The sequence below is a fragment of the Vulpes lagopus genome, chromosome 2 (genome assembly GCF_018345385.1).
Source record: "Vulpes lagopus strain Blue_001 chromosome 2, ASM1834538v1, whole genome shotgun sequence".
Classification (NCBI taxonomy): domain Eukaryota; kingdom Metazoa; phylum Chordata; class Mammalia; order Carnivora; family Canidae; genus Vulpes; species Vulpes lagopus.
In genome coordinates, this window is record NC_054825.1 from 164,819,770 (window position 1) to 164,839,465 (window position 19,696).

At 53.2% G+C, this 19,696-nt stretch overlaps 1 protein-coding gene across 2 annotated transcripts; it reads right to left on the reverse strand.

The window, feature by feature from the left end:
- Positions 1 to 1,981: 1,981 nt before the first annotated feature.
- On the reverse strand, positions 1,982 to 19,696 carry SELENOW (selenoprotein W). Of its 2 annotated transcripts, none has more exons than XM_041739039.1 (6): positions 19,536 to 19,696; positions 4,604 to 4,628; positions 4,444 to 4,497; positions 4,195 to 4,269; positions 3,992 to 4,090; positions 1,982 to 2,409 (listed from the first exon to the last, which is right to left on the reverse strand). In XM_041739039.1, exons 1-5 carry the CDS (start codon positions 19,679 to 19,681, stop codon positions 4,010 to 4,012), a joined length of 381 nt encoding a protein of 126 aa, XP_041594973.1. In that variant the 5' UTR covers positions 19,682 to 19,696; the 3' UTR covers positions 1,982 to 2,409; positions 3,992 to 4,009. The 2 variants fall into 2 exon arrangements, with proteins under 2 accessions (XP_041594973.1, XP_041594982.1); XM_041739048.1 differs by lacking the exon at positions 19,536 to 19,696 and adding an exon at positions 6,089 to 6,224.

The following is a 19,696-nucleotide window of genomic DNA, read 5'->3' on the forward strand; positions in this document are numbered from 1 at the left end:
GTGTGTGTCTCATGAATAATAAATAAAATCTTTTAAAATATAAATAAATAAGTAAATAAATAAATAAGAAAGGACCCAGGTAGATATTTCTAGTGCTCACCAGTTGCTCAGGCTCACCTGCCCTTCCTGGATACAGGAAGACTGCAGCCCCCAGCCTGGTTCTGCAGGTGGGCGAGACCTGTTCTGGCCCAGGCGATGAGAGGTGACGTGCATCACTTCCTTGCTGACTCCTTTTTAAGAGCCAGTGCTTGGGACTCTCTGCTCTGCCCCAGCCCGGTGGACTGAGGATGCTGGGTCCAGGTACAGCAGTAGGAGTCTCCGAAAGTCTAGATATGCAACTGCTCAATAAGGGAACCACTGGCACACGCCAGGTGTATTTGAATATAAATTTTTTTAAGATTTATTTGAGAGCGAGTGAGCACAGAGGCAGAGGGAGAGAGTCCCAAGCAGACTCCGAGCTCAGCATGGAGCCTGACACAGGGCTCCAGCCCACAACCCGGAGACCACCACCTAAGCCTGAAACCAAGGGTGGGATGCTCAACTGATTGCACCCCCAGGCACCCCTGAGTATAAGCTTAAATAAAGTAAAATAAAATATTCAGCTCCTGGGTGACACCACACTTCAAGTGTTCAATGACACCATGCAGTCAGTGGCCAGGGTCGGACAGAAAAAAGTCCATCATCACAGAAAATTCTGCTGGATAGACCTGCTCTGGACCACTGAACACAAGCACAGAGGACAGCTGCCCTGGAGAGGGCTTTGCATGTGTTGCATTCATTAAGATTTGGGTTTGGTTTTGGGTGCGTGCTTCCACCCAAGTATGACCCAGCCTCGCCTCACCCATCTGATGTCCTGCGTAAAGGACTTCAGAATTTTGTGTCATTTAAATTGTCGATTGGCAGCACAATGTGAAGCCAAATGGAGATCTGAGAGCTGCAGGTGGTGGCACTTCACAGACCCCAACATGAGCTGAGCAGGAAGGCAGGGTTAAGATCAGGCTCAGAAGTCTTCGTTGCCCACTTTCCTCTATGATCTGTCTCTACCTGGCTTAGAATTTGACCACCAAAGAATTATTAAGATTTCTAAGGAAAGCATCATAGGACGCCTGGGTGGCTCAGTCGGTTAAGCACCTGCCTTCAGCTCAGGTTCTGAACCTGGGTTCTTGGGATCAAGCCCCACATCAGGTTCCCTGCTCAGCGAGGAGTCTACTTCTCCATCTCCTTCTGCTTGCTGCTTCCCCTGGCTCGTGCTGTCAAAATAAATAAAATCTTTAAAAAAAAAAAAAAAATTAGGGCAGCACGGGTGGCTCAGCGGTTTAGCACTGCCTTCAGCCCAGGGCATGATCCTGGAGTCCCAGGATCGAGTTCCATATTGGGCTCCCTGCACGGAGCCTGCTTCTCCGTCTTGTGTCTCTGCCTGCCTCTTATAAATAAATAAAATCTTTTTTTTTTTTAAACAAAAAAACAAGGCCATTATGGGGGGCCCTAATCCAGTCTGACTGGTGTCATTTTAAGAGGATGAAATTTGGACACACAGGCCACCGGGATTGACGTGCAGAGACCACAGGAGGCCGCAGCAAGGACTGCCATCTACAAGCCAAGCAGAGGCCTCGGAAGAAACCAAACCTGCCTCACCTTGGCCTCAGGCTCCCAGTTTCTGTTGTTTGAACCACAAACTGGAATTTTATTATGGCCACTCTGACGAGCACCCAAGAACGTGGGGCCCCAGGAAGATGTATTACAACAAACCTGGGAGTCTGGGTCTCATTTAAATTATCATCACTGATGCTCACCGCCTTATCCCTCATCTGCATGACCCCAGAACTGCTATAAAGTACTTCATTGTCAGCAAGGTGCCCAGCACAGAGGTGCTCAGTACCTGGTGGCCCATTTCCTGGACTGGGGGCTGGCGGGGGTGGGGAGGGTGAGGCTGCGGGAGGAGGTTCCAGGGGTGAAAACAGACCCTTGCCGGATAGACACGTTCTGTTAAACTCATCCAATGTTTATTGAACGGTGAACCGTTGCCAATACTGCTGGATCCTGCAACTCACTCACGACTCACTCACTCAGATCCCTCTCCTGGCCACCCGAGAAGGAAGCCAGGAGCAGGACCCCCCAGAAGGCCTAATGCCGGGAGTCGCCAGGGGGCTGGGGGATGTGGGGACATGGGGAAGGGTGGGGAGGGGAAGGAGCAAGGCAGGTGGGGTGCAGAGCTACACTCCCGGAGGCGTGCATGCGCGCACACACACAAACACACACACACACACAGAGGCAAAGACCAGGGGCATCAGTTTCTGCCCCCACGTGGCAGTCGCGGGGACATCAGGGAAAGACCAGGCGTCCACGAGACATTTCAGTTCTTCCCATCATGAAGCGTCTGCCACGAGGGGCTGGGCCAAGGTCACTGGGCTGTGGGGAGAAGAAGTGGGGAGAGCTCAGAGCTCAGCCTGCAGGGGGACGAGGCTGGCTGGGGATCCCACGATAAAGAGCAGACAGACAGATGATGGGCAAAATGCAGTCCCGGGGGAAACTGAGGCAGAGAGACACCAGGATGCCTGAGAGGGAGCAGCTGTAACCCCATGGTGACACTTGCTCTCCGGACAAGCCATCAACTGAAATGGGTTTCTGTGATGCCCGTGTCAGCGCATGCCAGCTGCTAGCCCCACAAGGACCTCTTCACGGTCACCCCACCCCCCCACCCCACCCCCGTGGAGGCCCCCAGCTCCTTTAAGCTAAGGGAATGTCCTGCTGGGTTAGCATCCTGGTTCACCACAGGCCCTGGGTGCTGAGCCTGTGCTGTTTAGGGTGAGGCCTTGGGCTGGGCGGTAGCAGCCCCTGACTTTGGAAGGACCCAAGGCCAAGGTGAACAGTGGACAGCGAGCTTCCCAGTGGTGATACCCTGTGCATGTTGTGGGGACAATTAAGTGTCCCGGCCGTGCCCCACTGCCTCCTCCCTTCACTGACTCGCACGGCTGTCCTGTGGCTGTGATAACCCATAGCCACGCGTCTGACAGCTTTGCTAAATTCCGAGAGTCCTTCCAGCGAATCTCTGAACAGGACGGTGGTCTCAGGGACCCCAGAAAATGAGCTCCCGAAGCATGCAAACAAGAGCCACTTGCCCCTTCTCTCCTTTGCCTTACATAAATCCCATTTTTGCTTATGTGCGATGAAAGCATCCGTGGACGGACCTCTCTGGAAGCCAAGGCAACCAGGTGCTGATTTAAGGAACCGCCTTTGAGCTGCTGAGAGCTCCAAAGCCACAGCTGGTGTGTTTATGCAAAGGGACGTGCTCTATTTTGGGCTTTAAGAATGGAAATCGCCGCCCCCATCCTCACAGCCACAGCCCATAACTGATTCAGCTCAAACCACTTTAGAATTACATAATTCTCGACTTTCTCTTTTGTTAACTTGGGGAGACTCCCTTCATTTCAGACCACCACGGGGTGGGGGGAGGCAAGACACTACTTTTGTGCATATTGCATTAATTCAATTGGCACATTCAAGTTCATATTGGTGACCTTGCTCTCCTCTGGTCAAAGACTCTAAAGACCTTCGGTTTCCAGCATTTGAAAACCATTTTCTGGAGCCAAGTCTCCTGGGGACAGGAGCCTGGGTCCACAGTATACTGGGATGGAGCAGTGGGGGACAGACGGGAGACTCTGGCACCCGAGTACAGAGAGCAGGAGAGGCCTTCCAGGCTCTTAAGTGTCAGGAGCCAGAACCTGGTTCTGGTGTGGGCTAGCAACTGGTGCCCTGTTCTGGAACAGGTTGGGTTTGGGCTCATCCGGAACCCACTGGCTTGGAACCCACTGCTCCTTCCTCTCCCCACCTTTCCCCAGGAGGTACTGAGCAGCAGTTCCAAATCCAGAGAAAAATATGGAAATGGCTCCTTGTTCTAGAATATCACTGGGTTGGAAACCAGTCTCAGGTTCCATGTACATAAGGGCCTAGCTGGCAATCCCCATGCGTCAGAGAGGGGTCCCCCCCTCACCTCTGCCTTCAGGGCACATTAGCCCTGAGCCAAGGCGGTTTTGATGGCGGCCACCAGCCTCAGAAACTTGCTCTCCGTGTCCACGTAGCCATCACCTCTCTGCAGGTGGGAAGACAATGGAAGGGCTGAGCCGAGACCGAGGTCCCAACTCCTAGCCAGCCTGAGGACAAGGCAAGATGGACAGACTGGACAGACAGACCTACCTTCTTGGAGTGAACCAACTTCCCCGCTACTGTCACTTCAAAGAAGCCGGTGGCCTGGGGAGTCCCCTCGCCACACTGGGGGGAGAGAGAGACATTGAGCGGCCCGCTTGGGGACACCCACACCTCCCCAGGAAATGGAGATCAGGGGGTGAAGGGTAGGGCCAACCCAGGCCACCCTGCTGCCACCCAGGGTTGAGGGACACACAAGGAGACTCATCTTTGGTTTTCTTCCCCCGCCCCAAGACTCACGATGTCCAGGCATCCGGGGAACTCATCCTCTAACTTCTTCTTGAGCTGAAGGTACTGAAAAGGAGGTTGTAGGGGTCACAAGAAGGTTAACAGGGGCTGTGCCCGGGCACCCTCCTCCCTCATCTTCCAGGGACACCTCTGGGGGGACCACTCTGCTTACCTTGGACTTGTAGCCTCAAGCGCCACTGGTGGGAGGGAGTCCAAGAGAACAAGAGAATAGGTCGCAGGGAGGAAGAGAAGAGCGGTGGGGGCACACACACAGGGCACAAAGGAAAAGGGAAGGGGGCCCAGAAAGACCAAAGAGGAACCGAGATGACAAAACCAAACCAAGGACAGAGGAGAGGAAAGATAGAGAATGTTGGGCGGGGGGGGGGGTACACAGGAGGTGGACACCCACATATAAGGAAAACCGACAGGGAGCAGGGGAGCCGAGAGGGGTTGGGGTGCACAGCAAGGGGGTGACAGGAGAGACCAAAAGTTTGAGATGCGGGAGGGAAGGAAACAGAACCGGGTTAGGATGAGAACCTCAGGAACAGCATCTCTCCCCCACCACCACCACCACACACCCCAAGGAAGATCCTGGGGATAACCTTGACTCCTGGATCCCCAAGATCTTCCCACTCCTGAGGAAGGGATCCAAACCCTTCCCCAACCCCCACGGCAGGCTATTTCAGGACTGGAGTCTGCAGCACAGGCCTTGTGGGAGCCTCAAAATGTCACTCCACCCTCTGCTTTGGAGTGAGCGGGGACATTTCTCAGGCAGAGACAGATCTGAGCCTTTCAAAGTCAGCGGCTGCCCCAGGGAATCTGACTCAAGCTTCAGACCCGGCCCCACCCTCACCTATAACGAAAACGGAGCTAAAATCCTCCTCCTACAAGCCTTTCTGGGAGGGGAAATATGCTGATCGTGCATTTCTTTTTCTTTTTTCTTTTTTTTTTTTTAATCAAGAGTTTCCTAAGCGCCCACATGCAGGCCTGCCTATGCAAGTCCCCACAGTGCTAGGTGCCAGCAGGGGGACAGGGCAGTCAACGCGAAAGAAAATCCCCTGTCCACCCGGGCTTCTGCACGCCAGCGGGCAAGCTGGGTCAAGCGTGCTTTAGTAGCGCGACCCACGGCCCTCCGGCCCTCCGTCTGCGGTCCCTGAGGTCACCCCCTCCCCCTCTGCAGATGGGGAAACCTAGACCCGAAACTAAGGACGGGTGCTAACGATGGGCAACTGACTGTCTGCATTCCCTGCAAACCCACGCTGGAACATTCTCGAACCTTCTCTCGAGAGTCGCCGTCCCCGCCCTATGATTGTCCATGGTGCTGGGGGAGGGGAAGCCCAAGTGTGGGCAGAGGCTCCTCTCCCAGCACAAAACTGCCCCCCTGCCCCCCACTCTGCAAACGAGCCCCCGGAGTCGGAGGTCTCCAGAGGCAACACACACGTGTCTCGGTTCCACCTTCGAGAACGCGAGCTGTCCTGGCCACGGCCCGGGCAGGTGGGCCAACGCCCTTCCTTCTCGCGCCCCCCGCCACCGCCCGCAGGGGACCGCCCTCTCTCCGGGAGGGGTCCCCGAGGTCCAGCCGCCAGTGCCCAGCACCGCGGGGCCGGGATGGGGCCCGCGCGGGGGTGGCGGAGGGGCCCCCGGCCGCCGCGCTTACCAGTAGACGACTCGGACGGCGAGGGCCATGGCTGGGGACCGCAGCGCGGGCGGCGGCGGACGGCGACCCACCTGCGGCGCGGCCAGCGAGCTCCGCCGCCCCGGCCGCCGCCCCGAGGGGGTTACCCCGCGTTCCACGGCGCGAACCAACGCGCGGGGGGAGGCGCAGAGGGCGGCGGCGGCGCGCGCCCACGGGGGCGGCCCCGGGACCCTGCGGCCCCAGCCTGGGCCCCCACGCGGGCCCCTCCCCTCCCGTCCGGGGGCTGGACTTCCGAATGGGAGCCCCCGGGGGAGCCTCTCCGCGCGCCCCCTCCCGGCCCCCCCGGGCCCGAATGGTATGGCCCCGCAGGGCGGGGAGAACGCGGCGGGAGGGGAGGGCGGTGGTTTTCCAGCGGGGCGGGGGGCGGGGAGCGCGGACCCGTTTCCGACCCGGAGAGGGTGAGAGGCCGAGGCCTCAGCACTGGGGGTGCGCAGGGCGAACCCACACGCCGCCGGGGAGCCCAGGGTTCCAGCAAGCTCTGCAGGCAGCCGCTGCCTTATTCAGGCCTGGCAGCTGGACCCCTGGGGGGGGGCCTCCGTGCTCTCCAGCCTGCCCCAAGGCGGGGGCTTCCGGAAAGTGCTGGAGGGGCGCTCAGTGGTGGAGCGGCTGCCTTTGGCTCACGTCCTGACCCCGGGGTCCTGGGATCGAGTCCCGCATCCGGCTCCCCGCAGGGAGCCTGCTTCTCCCTCTGCCTGTGTCTCTGCCTCTCTCTCTCTGTGTGTGACTATCATAAATAAATTTAAAAATTTTAAATAAATAATAAATAAATAAATAAATAAATAAATAAATAAATAATAAATAAATAAATAAATAAAATCTTTTAAAAAAGTGCTGGAAAAAAAAAAATAAAAAATAAAAAAGTGCTGGAAGCTGGCAGCTCGTTAAGGGATTAGGGCATGGGCTCTTCTCTGAGCCTCAGTTTCTCTGTCTGGAAGATGGGCATAGGCATTCATTTAACAAATATGGACTGCGGACCTACCTGCAGTCAAGGACAAAAGAGGTAGATGAAATCCCTGCCCTGATGGGACTGACTGAGCCTGGGGGCTGGAGGCGATAAGGGAGTTGATGTGCGCGTTAAGTTGGCAGGAGCTGAGTCCCCGGCGCTGGAGATGGCTCAGTAAAAACCAACTCTGCCCAAGATCTTCCTGCCACAGCTTCTGTCTCCGCCTCCTGGTCTCTGTCCTCACCTGCTATAACCCTGTCTCAGGGCAGATGGCAGACAAGGTTCAAGTTACACGCCACCTCTGTTGGTCGTGTGACTTTCTGATCCCCGTGGTCTTAGAAGGATATAATGAGCCTGGGACATAGAGGACTCCACACAGGGCTGGGTACAATCAATGTCCCATGAAGAGACGTCTTCCAGAACAACGCCCCAAATCTCCAAAACAATGTGCCCCTTGTCTGGTCCCATCCTTCCCTTGTCTCAGTGCCGCAGCCACACAGAACACTGCAGTCCCATCTCCGTCCTCACCCACTTTCCTGCCTCTGGGCCTTGGCACGTGCTGTTTCTACCCTCTGCTGCTGCCTCACTCCTGCTCGGCCTCCAGGATTGAGCTCCAACATATTGTCACCAGCTAGACCCCAAGACCTGCTGTTTACTGCTGGTACCCCTCGACCTTTGTCCCACATTTTTTTTTCTTAAGCCCTTCTTCCTCTTCTTAGCTTGTCTCTCAATTCAAGCAAATGGAAAGCAAAACCACCATTGCAACTGCCCGGACAAGACCTCCTGAGCAGGCCCAGACCACCCAGACCGGTTTGAACTTAACCCCTGACTCGCACCTGAGCAGATGGGCCATGGGGTGATCTCTAGAATGACAACTACCTTTATCTCATTGTAATACTAAAATCTCCACCCAAGGGTGAGCACAAGCCTCATTTACATAAAATACGATGTGTGCACAGGCACGTTGCCTTAAGGCGCATGCGTGACCTTATGCCCGCCTCTTCATATGATGACAAGGCTTCCCTATCCAAATATTCATCCTAACCCTAAATTAAAGAAACCCATCCACCCTTGCTCGGGGAGCCACTTTTGGAAGCTATTCCCGGCGATCTCCTTATTTGCTGCAAGTAAACTTTTCCTTGTGCTGACGGCTCAACCTGGTGCCGTTCCTGACTCAGCAAGGAGCAAACCCACGCTGGCTCAGTTACAATATTATAAGAAAAATGTTGTGCTTCCATAGAACACTATGGCTTTTGCATAGTACAGCTATATTTGTTTGTCATCACAAAGTGCCATAAACTGTGGCTTAAACCACAGAGATGTATTAGCTCCCAGTTCTAGAGGTCAGATGTTGGGAAATCTAGGGCGCCTGGCCAGCTCAGTTGGGGGAGCATGCAACTCTTGATCTCAGGGTAGTGAGTTTGAGCCCAGTGCCGGATGTAGAGTTGACTTAAAAATAAAATCTTAAAAAGAAGAAGAAGAAGAAGAAGAAGAAGAAGAAGAAGAAGAAGAAGAAGAAGAAGTAGTAGTAGTAGTAGTAGTAGTAGTAGTAGTAGTAGTAGTTGGGGGCACCTGGGTGGCTCAGTGGTTGAGCATCTGCCTTTGGCTCAGCTCGTGATCTCAGGGTCTAGGGATCAAGTCCTGCATCAGGCTCCCTACAGGGAGCCTGCTTCTCCCTCTGCCTATGTCTCTGCCTCTGTGTGTGTGTGTGTTTCTCATGAATAAATAAAATCTTAAAAAAAAAAAAGTTGAGATCCAAGTGTCAGTAAAGGTGGTTTCCTCTGAGGGCTGGGAGAAAGAATCCACTCCATGCTTTTCTCCTAGCTTCTGTGTCTTGGTGGCTATCTTGAAGCTCCTTGTAAAAGCATCACCTGGATCATCTCACATCGCTGTGTGTGTTTGCGTGTGTGTGTGTGTCCAAATTTCCTCATTTTATAAGGATGTAAGTCATGTTCAATTAGGGGCACACCCTTCTCCGTTATGACCTCATCTTAACCACTTAGATCTGCAATGAGCCTATTTCCAATGAAGATCACATTCTGAGATCTCTGGGAGTTAGGACCTCAAGATATATGAATTTGGGGCAGGACAGCATTCAACCCATGATAAATCATTCAGCACTCTGGGCTCTGCTTTATAATCCTATAAATTGCAGAGAAATGAGAACAATGAGCAATAATTCTCGGCAGATGCGCACATAAATTCTGTCTATAGAGGGACAACTCTCTCTCTCTCCCCTACTTTGAGCTGCAATAACAAAATACCAGGGACTGGGTGGCTTATGGACAACAAACGTGTGGCGGGGGGAGGACACAAATATTCAGGCCACAGCACCTCCCCAAATGTCCTGCCTCCTTGTGAACCTTTGCTTCAGTATTCCCAATCTGTAAATATGTCTGTTCTTTGATCCTCCTCTGAACAGGTGAAGTCTAGTCCCTAACATATGTTCACTTTTAGATCTGTATGAGTCCTGATGTTCCCTTCCCCACCCCCAAAACTATCTTGTAACAATATTGTCCTCAAGAAAGATCTCCTGAGCCCCTCAGGCTGGGTCAGGGTCCCCTCAGGGTTCTCCCATGTCAGCCGCCACCACTCTGGTTGTCACAGGTCTGGTGACCCCACTGGCTTTCCCAGCACGCCCAGCAAGTGGCCGGGCACAGCACAGAGGCTCTGAGAGTGTTTTGTTGGCCGGGCTTTGGGCTGAGACTTTGCCAGGAGCTTCAGAGAAAAGGAACAGCACCCCCTCTTCTGCCCTGAGAACAAAGGGGTCTCTGTTGTCCAGAAGTGGGGGAGGCTGGAAGAATCAGTAATGATTTTGGGGCTGGGACTCTCTTTTTCTCTCTCTCCCTCTCTCATACACACACACACACACACACACACACACAGACCAGTGGTAACACACAAGGACTCACCCCCACCTGGCTATACGATTGCACAGCCAGGCAAAGCACAACCCAACCAGAAACACAATAACACAACAGCCTACACCTCTAGTCGGCCACACAAGGACACCAAAGCACACCAGGACCCCGTATACAGCAGCAACAGCCCAGCCAGTGTCACAACAACACATCTCCAAACATCCAGGACAAGGAGAGCCACCTCCACCTGGCCACGTGGTGGGACACACAGCTGCACTCCAGACACGCAATAGAGCGACACAACGCAGATCCAGCCAGGGGAGCGACAGCTCACCCCAAGATCCAGCTCACTGGGCCACACGATCACAGACAAAGCACCTGTTGCAGGACGTGGCCACAGATGCTGACACACACACATATGATCATTGGTGCCCATTGGCGTGGCCCTCCCCACCCCCAGCAACACACAACTCCACCTGTCCCCAGAACATAAACAATGTCCCCATATGTATTATGGGAGGGGGTAGTGAGTGCTGGGAAGGAAAATAAAGCCAGGAAGTGTGGTTGGCTGGGCTGGGGCAGAGAATTTTGTAAACAGATCAAGGAAGGCAGCTATGGGATTCATAAGAGCAGCCAGCCCTTACAGAGGCAGTTGCTGTGAGGGTCCCATTTTACATATGGGCAGACTGAGGGTGCTCCCCCGAGGTCACACAGGCACAGAGCATGGTTGTGTCCCCAGCTGTCCCCTGCAGAGCCTACACTCTGAGCCTCCTTCCTGTGGGCAAGATGAGAAAGGTGGGGGCAGGCTGGGCAGGGCAGGGGGTGTCATTGTCAGGGGGTGTCACTGTCATTGAAAGAGGCCCAGACCTTTGAGGGACCCCCAGGACCCCCAGCCTCTGCCTTATGTCGGCCCCAGGGAAGATGCGGCTCGCCGTCTCCGCCATTCTTGGGACCTGCATGAGCGGAGGCTAACTTTTTACTTGGGTTGTCGATCTTCTAGGTTATTAGCTTGTGGGAGCTCTTTACATAGTGTAGCTATGAGTCCTTTGCTGGAGATACGTTTTGCAAACGCCTTCTCCGTCTGCGGCGTTCCTTCCTCATTTTGCAGCAGCGTCTTTTGCAGAGCAAATGATTTTAATTTTGAGGAAGCCCTATTTGTTGTTTTTTTTCTTTGATGACACGTTGTCCTTTTTTCTTTTGGTGTCATATATAAGATGTCTATGTCAAACCCAAAGCCTCTAAGATCATTTCCTCCTGAGTTTTCTTCTGGAAGTTTTTGTAGTGTTCGCTCTTTTCTTTTTATTTATTTATTTATATATCTTTTTTGGTGTTCGCTCTTTTAGATCTTGTGCTTTCTTGTCCTTACCTGGCTTCTTATCTTGTTCAAATCCATCTCTGCCACCAGGCCTCTGAGTGGCGTCGGGAGAGGAGAGAAACCTTACAAAGTTAACCTTCCAAGGGCCCCTGCTCTCACGAGCTTGGCCCTTGCCTTGCATCTGGGAAATTGGCCGATAAACACTTCCCTCCACTGATAAAAAACTTCCCTAAATGATAAGGGGGTTCACTGCCTCAGCCCTTTGTACAAAACAGTATGGTTCATGCTGACACCTGCTGTCTTCAGGAAGTCTGGAATTGGGGTACAGGCTAGACAGATGGTGCCTACAGACCAGCCCTCCCCCCAGATCCTTGGGTCCTGGGTCTCAAATGGGCTTCCCGGGGCAGAAGCATTGCCCCACGTTGCCACATGTTCACTGCCTGCCGGGGAATCGTGCTCGCAGGAGGGAGCCAGCACGTGGATCCCTCCAGACCCCCCTGTGTCTTTTCCTCTTGTGGTCCACCATGTGTCCTTGCTATGTCACTATAATGAAGCAACTATAGGGGCGCCTGGGTGACTCAGTGGTTGGGCGTCTGCCCTTGGCTCAGATTATGATCCCGGGGTCCTGGGATTGAGTCCTCCATTGGGCTCCCTGCGTGGAGCCTGCTTCTTCTTCTGCCTGTGTCTCTGCCTCTCTCCCTCTGTGTCTCTCATGAATAAATAAATAAAATCTTAAAGGAGAGAAAGAAAAAGAAAGAAATAAAGAAAGAAAGAAAAAGAAAAGAAGAAAGGAAAGAAGGAAGGAAGGAAGGAAGGAAGGAAGGAAGGAAGGAAGGAAGGAAGGATGGAAGGAAAGAAAGGGCAGCTCCAGGCCAGGCATAAACCCTGGCGTTCTCCTTTTCCTTGCACGTCAGCCACTTATGGAGGATTTCGTTTCAAAACGTACCCCCCCCCCAAAAAAAACCTACCCCAGACGCACCCACCTCTCCCCACCTCCACCGGGGAGCCCAGGGGTTCTCCTGTCCCATCCTCATCTCCAGTCCCCTGCAGCCTGTCCCCCTCAAGGCCACCAGGGGGCACCAGGCCCACGTCTGGCAGCTCCCACCCCTCTTCTGCGCAGAACGTCAGTGGCTCCAGCATTTCCCCATCTCAGCAGATCTCACCCGGGATCACTGGGGCCACATGTTCCGAACCCCTCCCTCATCTCTCACCTCTTCCTCACAGAGTTTTTGGCTTGTTCTTTTTTTGTTTTGTTTTTAAACTGAGAGATAACTCACATACCAAAATGCATCATTTTAGAGTGTACAGTTCAGTGGCTTTTAGCACCTTCACAGAACTTTCTAGTTTTTATTTATTTTTTTAAGATTTTATTCATGAGAGACACACAGAGAGAGAAAGAGAGGGAGAGAGAGAGAGAGAGAGGCAGAGACACAGGCAGAGGGAGAAGCAGGCCCCTGGCAGGGAGCCCGATGTGGGACTCGATCCCAGGACTCCAGGATCAGGCCCTGGGCCAAAGGCAGGCACCAAACTGCTGAGCCACCCAGGGATCCTCTCTTCTAGTTTTTAAAATGATCCTTAAATCTAGGGGCGCCTGGGTGGCTCAGTCAGTTGAGCATCTAACTCTTGGTTTCGGCTCAGGTCATGATCTCAGGGCTGTGAGATCGAGCCCCCGTCAGGCTCTGTGCTCATTCCAGAGTCTGCTTGGATTCTCTCTCTCCCTCTCTCTCTCTCTGCCCCTCCCCTGCTTGTGCTCTCTCTCTCTCTCTCTCTCTCTCATAAATGAATAAATCTTTTTAAAAAATGAAAAAACAAAAAATAAAATGACCCCAAGTCATTGTTCCTTATAGGAAATGATGGTGATAAGGGATGGGAGGTGTGTGTGTGTCTGTTTTAATTGTGGTAAAATACACAAAATCTAAAATTTACCATGAGAGGCGTTTTGTGTGGTCACAATGTTGTGCAAGCAGCACCTCTAGTTCCAAGACATTCACATCAGCCCAAAGGGAAGCCTGGACCCACTAAGTGATCATGTCTTGCCCCCCACCAGTCCCTGGCCACCACCAGTGTGCTTCTGTCTGTATGGATCTGCGTGTTTTGCACATTTGGTGTAAACAGATCCTATAGTATGTGACCTTTCGTGTCTGACTTAGTGTAATGTTTCCGAGGTTCATCTCTGAGAGATTTTGCATGTACTGTTCCCTCCACCTGAACACTTTTCCTTCTGATAGCCACAGAGCTTGCTCCCCACCTCCTTCACAGCTTTGCTCAAATGTCACTTCTTCCCTGACGCTATTTAAAATTGTAAGCCATGGGATGCCTGGGTGGCTCAGCGGTTGTGTCTGCCTTTGGCTCAGGGTGTGACCCTGGGATTCAGGATCGAGTCCTGCATCAGGATCCCCCCACGAGGAGCCTGCTTCTCCCTCCATCTGTGCCTCTGCCTCTCTCTATGTGTCTCTCATGAATAAATAGATAAATCTTTAAAAAAAAATTGTAAGCCCTCCCCAGCCTTCTATATTCCCTCTTCCCCCTGGCACTTATACCCTGAGCGGTCTGCATATCTTTTGGGTTTTTTTTTAGATTTATTTATTTATTTGAGAGGGGGAGGGGAGGGGCAGAGGGGGAGGGAGAGAGAGAATCTCAAGCAGATTCCATGCTGAGTGCAGAGCCCAATGACGCAAGACTCGACCTCATGACCCTGAGATCATGACCTGAGCTGAAGTCAAGAGTCCCATGCTTAACCAAATGAGCCACCCAGGTGCCCCATCTTACGATTTTTTGAGCCATCAGCTGCCTCCCCTGCTAGAATGTGTGCTCCGTGGTTTTCTGCTGTGTCCTCCTCCCTGGTCTGTGCCCACCATGTAAAGCGGTGAATGGTGTACAGCGGGCGCTCAGTAAATACTTGCCAGATAAATGCATCTTTAAGAAAGCCTTTTTATGGGGTCCCTGGGTGGCTCAGCGGTTTAGCCCCTGCCTTTGGCCCAGGGCGTGATCCTGGAGTCCCAGGATTGAGTACCGCATCAGGCTCCCTGCATGGGGCCTGCTTCTCCCTCTGCCTGTGTCTCTTCCTCTCTTTCTCTCTCTCTCTGTCTCTCATGAATAAATAAATAAAATCTTTTTTTAAAAAGTCTTTTTAGGGGCGCCTGGGTGGCGCATTCGGTTAAGCATCCAGCTCTTGGTTCCAGCTCAGGTCAGGATCTCAGAATCCTGGGATCAAGCCCCCCATCGGGCTTTGTGTTCAGCATGGAGTCGGCTTGAGATTCTCTCCCTCTGTCCCTCCCATTCATGCTCTCTCGCTCTCTCAAATAAATAAATCTTTTTTTCAAAAAGCCTTTTTAGTAAGCTTATTGTTGGGTTGCTACTGTCAACAGCTACAATTGTGAACATCGCCAATTTTCGCAAAACTCATCATTTATATCATTTATGTCACAGACATTCAAAACAATCTCATTGTATAAAAACTACAAGCAAGACAGGAAAGCGAACTAAGGCCTTTGTTAGCACCAGGAGGGTCCTTATCTTCCTCTCTCTGGGATAATTCTTATCTCTTTCAAGGCAAGTACCAGGCACTCAGAATTCAGGCAAATTGTGGGGTGTGTGTGTGTGTGCATGGGGTGGGGGTGAGGGTTGTTCACTTCCTTGCAGACTTTGGCTGATAAGAAGCAGATCTGCATCCTTAAAGGGGAAAGGCATATTTCAGAGTTTAAACGTTTTGAAGTAGGGTTTAGGGGTGCCTGGGTGGCTCAGTAGGTTAAGCATTTGCCTTCGGCTCAGGTCGTGATCTCAGGGTCCCGGGATGGAGACCCCACATCGGGCTCCCAAGGGGAATTCTGTTTCTCTCCCTCTCCCCCACCCCTTCCCACTTGTGCTCTCTGCTCTGTCTCTCAAATAAATAAATAAAATATTAAAAATAAATATAAATAAATAAATAAATAAGGCTTATAGGCTATTTTTCCACTGGGGACGGGTTTGTCCAGAGCCCCTTGGAGGTCCTTTCAGGCCTCTTCGTGGGCTGCCTGCAGGGCCACCAACATGGGTGCAGGCTCGAGGAGCCAGGAATCTGGTGTGACCTATTCTGGTGAGTATGGTACTCGAAGGAGTTAGGGCAAGTATTTAGGTATGGGCCGCACCAAGGACTATGTGTATATCTGTCCCTGGGAGGCCTATGAACATCCAGTAGTCACCTCCTTAGTGAGGCCTTCCCTGATAATCCTTTTTTAACATAGTGAAATGCATCTTTTCTAAATTTACTTTTTTTCACACAGTAAAGTATGCAAATCTTTTTTTTTTCACTTTTTTTAAAACAATAAAGTAAGCTCTATACCCAACATGGGGCTTGAACTCACAACCCTGAGATCAAGAGTCAGACTCTCTACCGACTAAGCCAGCCGGGCACCCCAAGTGTGCAAATCTAAGTGTATAGCTTGGTAAATTTTTCTTTCTTTTTATATATATTTTTAAAGATTTTTATTTATTTGAGAGAGAGAAAGGAAGGGAGAGAAAGAAACAGATTCCCCACTGAGCAGAGAGCCTGTCTCTGGGCTCGATCCCAGGACTCTGGGATCATGACCTGAGCCAAAGTCAGATACTTAACCAAGTGACCCTCCCAGGTGCCCCTTGGTGAATTTTTCATACCCGTAACACTATTGAATAAGCTCCCGGATCAAGATAAAGATCATTTCTATTTTCCAAGAAGTTCCATTATGTGTATTCCCTGTAAGCTGCTCCACAAGCGTCACCACCACCCTGATCCACATCACCGCACATCGGTCTGGCCTGTTCTGGAGCTTCATGTAAATGGAATCGGGGACACCTGGGTGGTTCCGTGGTTGAGCTTCTGCCTTTGGCTCAGATCGTGGTCCCGGGGTCCTGGGATCGAGTCCCGCATCAGGATCCCTGCAGGGAGCCTGCTTCTCCCTCTGCCTGTGTCTCTGCCTCTTTCTGTGTCTCTCATGAATAAATAAATAAAATCTTTTTAAAAAGGTAACTGGAATCAGACCATATGCACTCCTTATATCTGGACGCATGGATAAGTGGATGCACGGATGACGCGCCAATGGTTGCATAAGTGGATGGGGTGGTTGGATTAATGGGTGGATAGATAGACCCATCATGGATGAAGGGAGAGACCTGACACCCCCACGCCCACTCCTAGGGGCTCTGGGTCAGGTCTCAGCCTGGCAGTGGGGGAAGGCACAGGACAGGGGAACCGGGTGGATAGTCAGGCGTGAGGCTTGACACTGCTTGCTCACAGCAAAGTGACAAGGACCCGCAGAGCAACTGTATCGGAGCCTTCTGGCCTTACCTAACCCAGCGTGGCCTACACACACCTCTCAGGGGCAGGGATCCCAGTCCGTCCTCTCCTCCCGCTGACCTTCACCCTTTAACCCCTCCTGCCGCCCCCTCCAGGTCTGGGACCCTGCTCATCTCCACCCCCCTTTCCACCAGGGCAAGGTCCTGGTCCAGGCCCAGGTGGGGGCTTGTAGCCAGTGCGGACGTATGAACTGAGTCTCACCCACTGACCCGGACCTTCCAGCCCCAGCCGCACCCGCTGACCTGCAGAAGCCCCTCCGGGTGGACCTACAGAGACTTCTCGAATATGCTCACGTCCATTCAGAAGGCAGCAGCTTCCTCCTCCCCGGGTGCAGCTTTTACCCTGCTTGCTGCAGTGTGGCCCCTGGCGGGGTTCCTGAGTGGGGGTGACCGGGGTGTTAGGGGTGCCCGGGAACCTCCTCCCACGGCTGGTCCCGGGCGCAGGCTTGGGCGCCCCCTGGCGGCCGCTCTCTCCCTCCGGCCGCAGCTCCACTCGCTTCCCCTTGAACTTGGGGGGCGCTGGTCCCGTCCCAGTCGCTCAGAGACAGGAGGATGTCACCGTTCACGCAGGAGCACGGTGTCGCCACGAGACCAGGGGTGTCCCCTGACCCCCACCCTACCCTGGATGGCCGGGGCAGTTCTCACAATCCGCCCGGGATGCCCGGCCAGCCCTCCTCCCTCCTGGGGGTACTTCCAGCCTTGCGGGGGTGGGGGGGGGCGGGGATCCGAAGCCCTGGCGGCTTGGGCTGAGTCCCCTCTGCTCGCACCCCCTTCCTCTGCTCTTTCCCTTCTCTCCTCCTTTCGTCTACACTCAGCTCCTAGAACCCACGGCCACTGCCTCTAATGCCACCCGCACCCACAAGCTGACCGCCCCCGGCGCTCCAACCCGGGTCCAGCCCTTTCGGCCACTTGGCTGTTTACAAGCCTGATGGGAAGCTCAGCTTCACGGCGCCAAAGTCCGATTTCTCTGCCCGCCCCCCACCCCAAGCCCAGTCTCCATCCAGTTGTCCCCCGACTCCTCCGCTGGTCTTTTATCTCCCCTCTCCTGTAGTCTCTGTCTCCCTCTCCATCCCCCCACCAGCCAGGGAGGTGTTAGGGCTTTACTTTCTGGAATCCGTCTTCCCCAAACCATCCTCGGGCCGCACAGGGCACCTCCATCCCCCCAAACGGTCTCCCTCTGGCCTCACCCCAACACGCAGCCTCTTACACAGTCGGTGGATTCCGCCTTCAAAAACTATCAAGCTTCTGGCAGCTTCCACCTCCATCGATTCCACACTGGCCCAGCAGCAGCAATATCTCCTGCCTGGACTACTGCAGTTGCTTAGTCATTGGGTTCCCCACTTCATCTCTGGCCCCCTACAATCTGTTCCCCACCCATGGTCAGAGGGACTCTTTCCTCACGTGGCCCCGATGGCCCTGCACTATCTGGGCCCAGGGTGCATCATGGGCTCCAACTTCCACACTCCCTCCTCAATCCACTTGGTTCCAGGCAGCCAGGTCTCCCTTGCCCTTCCTAAAGGGCCCTCCCCAGGGCCTTTGCACTAGCTGTTCTGGCCACCTGGTAAGTTTTCCTTGTGATATCCACATGGCTGCCCCCCATCCTGTTTTTTTTTTTTTTAAGATTTTATTTATTTATTCATGAGAGACACAGAGAGAGAGGCAGAGACACAGGCAGGGGGAGAAGCAGGCTTCATGCAGGGAGCCTGATGTGGGACTCGATCCCGGGATTCCAGGATCACGCGCTGGGCCAAAGGCAGATGCTAAACCACTGAGCCACCCAGGGATCCTCCCCCTCCCATCCTGTTTTATTTCAGTCTCTGCTCAAATGTCAGCTACCAGGAGAGGACTCAGTATTTTGGCGTAGTACCTAGGTGGCTGAATGGGGCTGGGGACAAATGGAATGGTTGTTTCAAAGGGACAGTGGACAGGACTTGGGTTGGAATCTCAAATCTGGGCAAGTCATTCCCTTTTTCTATGCTTCAGATTCTTCAGCTGTAAAAAAAAGGGGGGGGGGTGTCACAATATCCAGACACAAGGACTTGGGACAGAAATAGCTTTGTATAGGGGCACCTGGGTGGCTCAGTGGTTGAGCTCAGGTAGTGTAGTGATCCCAGGTTTCTGGGATCAAGTCCCACATCAGGTTCCCTGCAGGGAGCCTGCTTCTCCCTCTGCCTGTGTCTCTGCCTCTCTGTGTGTGTCTCTCATGAATAAATAAATAAATAAAGAAAGAGCTTTGTACAGATGAAACAAGTATTAATTTTTTAAAATGGCATTATTGCCATTAAAGGAAAGGGAGGAGTCCATGATGATGCCAGGTTCTGGCCTGGGGGACTCCTGAGTCTCCTTCCAAGTTTGGATCACAGGACTTTCCATCATTAGTCAGCATCCCTCCCACAGCACCCCCCAGCCCAGCCCCCAGGAATATATTAGAAAAGGAAGGGCACCGACGGGTAGAGGCAGCCTTAGCTGTCTGTCTGTCCGTCCATCTGTGTTCCTGCCTCATTCACGGAAGCCTGGGCTCTCCAAGGGAATGGAGAAAATCCTGGCTGGACCCACTCTCAGCAAGTCTGTGTGGCCTCAGGAAACTGGCTTGAGCTCTCTGGGCCACCATCTCCTTTGCTGGCAGATGAACACAACAAAAATGTCAACTTCTCAGCGTTTACTCTCACACAGACCTTAGAAAGCTCTTGGTATTTTAAAAACGATTTCCCCTGAGTCCGGGAGCAGTGCATGACCGTGGGGCAGGGGTCAGAGCCTGGAGAGAAGCCACACCAGGTTTGAAACAGGAAGGGGTTTTGTAGGGGGATGGGGGGGTTGCTGACAACACCCAGGGAGGCAGAGCGGCGGCCTTAGGGATTGACCCCAGGACCGCAGCTTGGAACCCCCAGGCCGCTGCCAGGACCGCGGGGTGCAAGAGCACCCAGCCCTGGCCCTGACCTGGGGTCCCTTGTGCCACCCAGGGCTCTGAAGGGAGCCTACCTGCTGGAACCCGCCCGGTGTAAGGAACACGCAAGGAGATGGAGGCGGTGGAGACATGCGACGGGAGGACGACAGGAATCCGCTGGATTCGGGGCACAGGGGGCACAGCTCTGCACACCTTCCTCTGCGCATGCGCTTCCAGACATTTACAAACTGGTCAA